This window comes from Nicotiana tabacum, chromosome 5 (assembly GCF_000715075.1).
Source record: "Nicotiana tabacum cultivar K326 chromosome 5, ASM71507v2, whole genome shotgun sequence".
NCBI classification, from domain to species: Eukaryota; Viridiplantae; Streptophyta; class Magnoliopsida; order Solanales; family Solanaceae; genus Nicotiana; species Nicotiana tabacum.
In genome coordinates this window covers 88,046,858-88,047,842 of record NC_134084.1, presented here as the reverse complement: position 1 = coordinate 88,047,842, position 985 = coordinate 88,046,858, and the positions used below count along the sequence as shown (strand labels likewise).

The following is a 985-nucleotide window of genomic DNA, read 5'->3' as shown; positions in this document are numbered from 1 at the left end:
AGATGGATATTTGGACTATGGGGAATTTGTTGCCATTTCAGTCCACCTAAGAAAGATGGCTAATGATGAGCACCTGAAAAAGGCGTTTGAATTTTTTGATAAGAACCAAAGTGGCTATATAGAGATTGAGGAGTTGAGGGAGGCCTTAGCTGACGAGATTGAAACCAACAGCGAAGAAGTTATCAATGCTATTATGCACCATGTGGACACAGACAAGGTCAGTAATATATTCATGTCATAAACTCATCGGGCCTCTTTCCTTGTATGTTTTGTTTACTTGGGGATGATGCCGTGTTGATTCTATGGACCTGGGATTGGGAAAAAGAAAATGGTGTCGTCTGTTTTATGTTCTTACATTTCATTCTCATGCAGGACGGACGGATAAGTTACGATGAATTCTCTACAATGATGAAGACTGGCACAGATTGGAGGAAGGCGTCAAGACAGTATTCACGAGAACGATATAATAGTCTCAGCTTGAAATTAATGAAGAATGGTTCCTTACAAATGAACAATGAGACTAGATAACTTAAGGCAGAGTATGAAATCTCGAAGAACAGAACTCGCCTTTTGGCTTTCAGAATTTTTATATTCTTTCCTGTTCAACGATAATTTTGCCATTTTTTGTTGTATGTGTGATTTCACCTCTGGGGTGGATAAGTATCAGGTACCCAATATTCATGTATTCTTTAAGTTGTGATTATGTTGTTCTTTTCGGTTTTTTTATCGACAATTTGAAGAAATATGGTGAAGGATAGAAAGGTGGTTATTTTGTTATTGTATATAGGTTGGCATGTATCATTGTATTTAGTTATGTAGACTAATTATTTCAACTCGTTCCTTTTTTCCTTTTTTTTTTTTTGTCATGGGGTTGGATATGACACCCAGTATGTTTTGTAACATAATGTTTGAGGTGATATTAATCGTCCCACAGAGCACAAGTGATCATGAATGAGGTGTTACATTTCCATACATTACTAGCAAA

At 36.5% G+C, this 985-nt stretch overlaps 1 protein-coding gene across 1 annotated transcript; it reads left to right on the top strand.

Annotated features, from left to right (window-relative positions):
• Positions 1–528, top strand: LOC107803934 (calcium-dependent protein kinase 8-like). Its single transcript, XM_016627726.2, has 2 exons — positions 1–217; positions 373–528. The coding sequence occupies exons 1-2, from the start codon at positions 56–58 to the stop codon at positions 526–528; spliced, it is 318 nt and encodes a 105-aa protein (XP_016483212.1). The 5' UTR covers positions 1–55.
• Positions 529–985: the final 457 nt, after the last annotated feature.

Excerpts from the sequence above, each read along its gene's own strand:
- LOC107803934 (XM_016627726.2), top strand. The coding sequence starts at position 56 with ATGGCTAATGATGAGCACCTGAAAAAGGCGTTTGAATTTTTTGATAAG. Across the intron at positions 218-372 it reads ACCATGTGGACACAGACAAG|GACGGACGGATAAGTTACGA; the intron begins GTCAGTAATATA and ends ATTCTCATGCAG.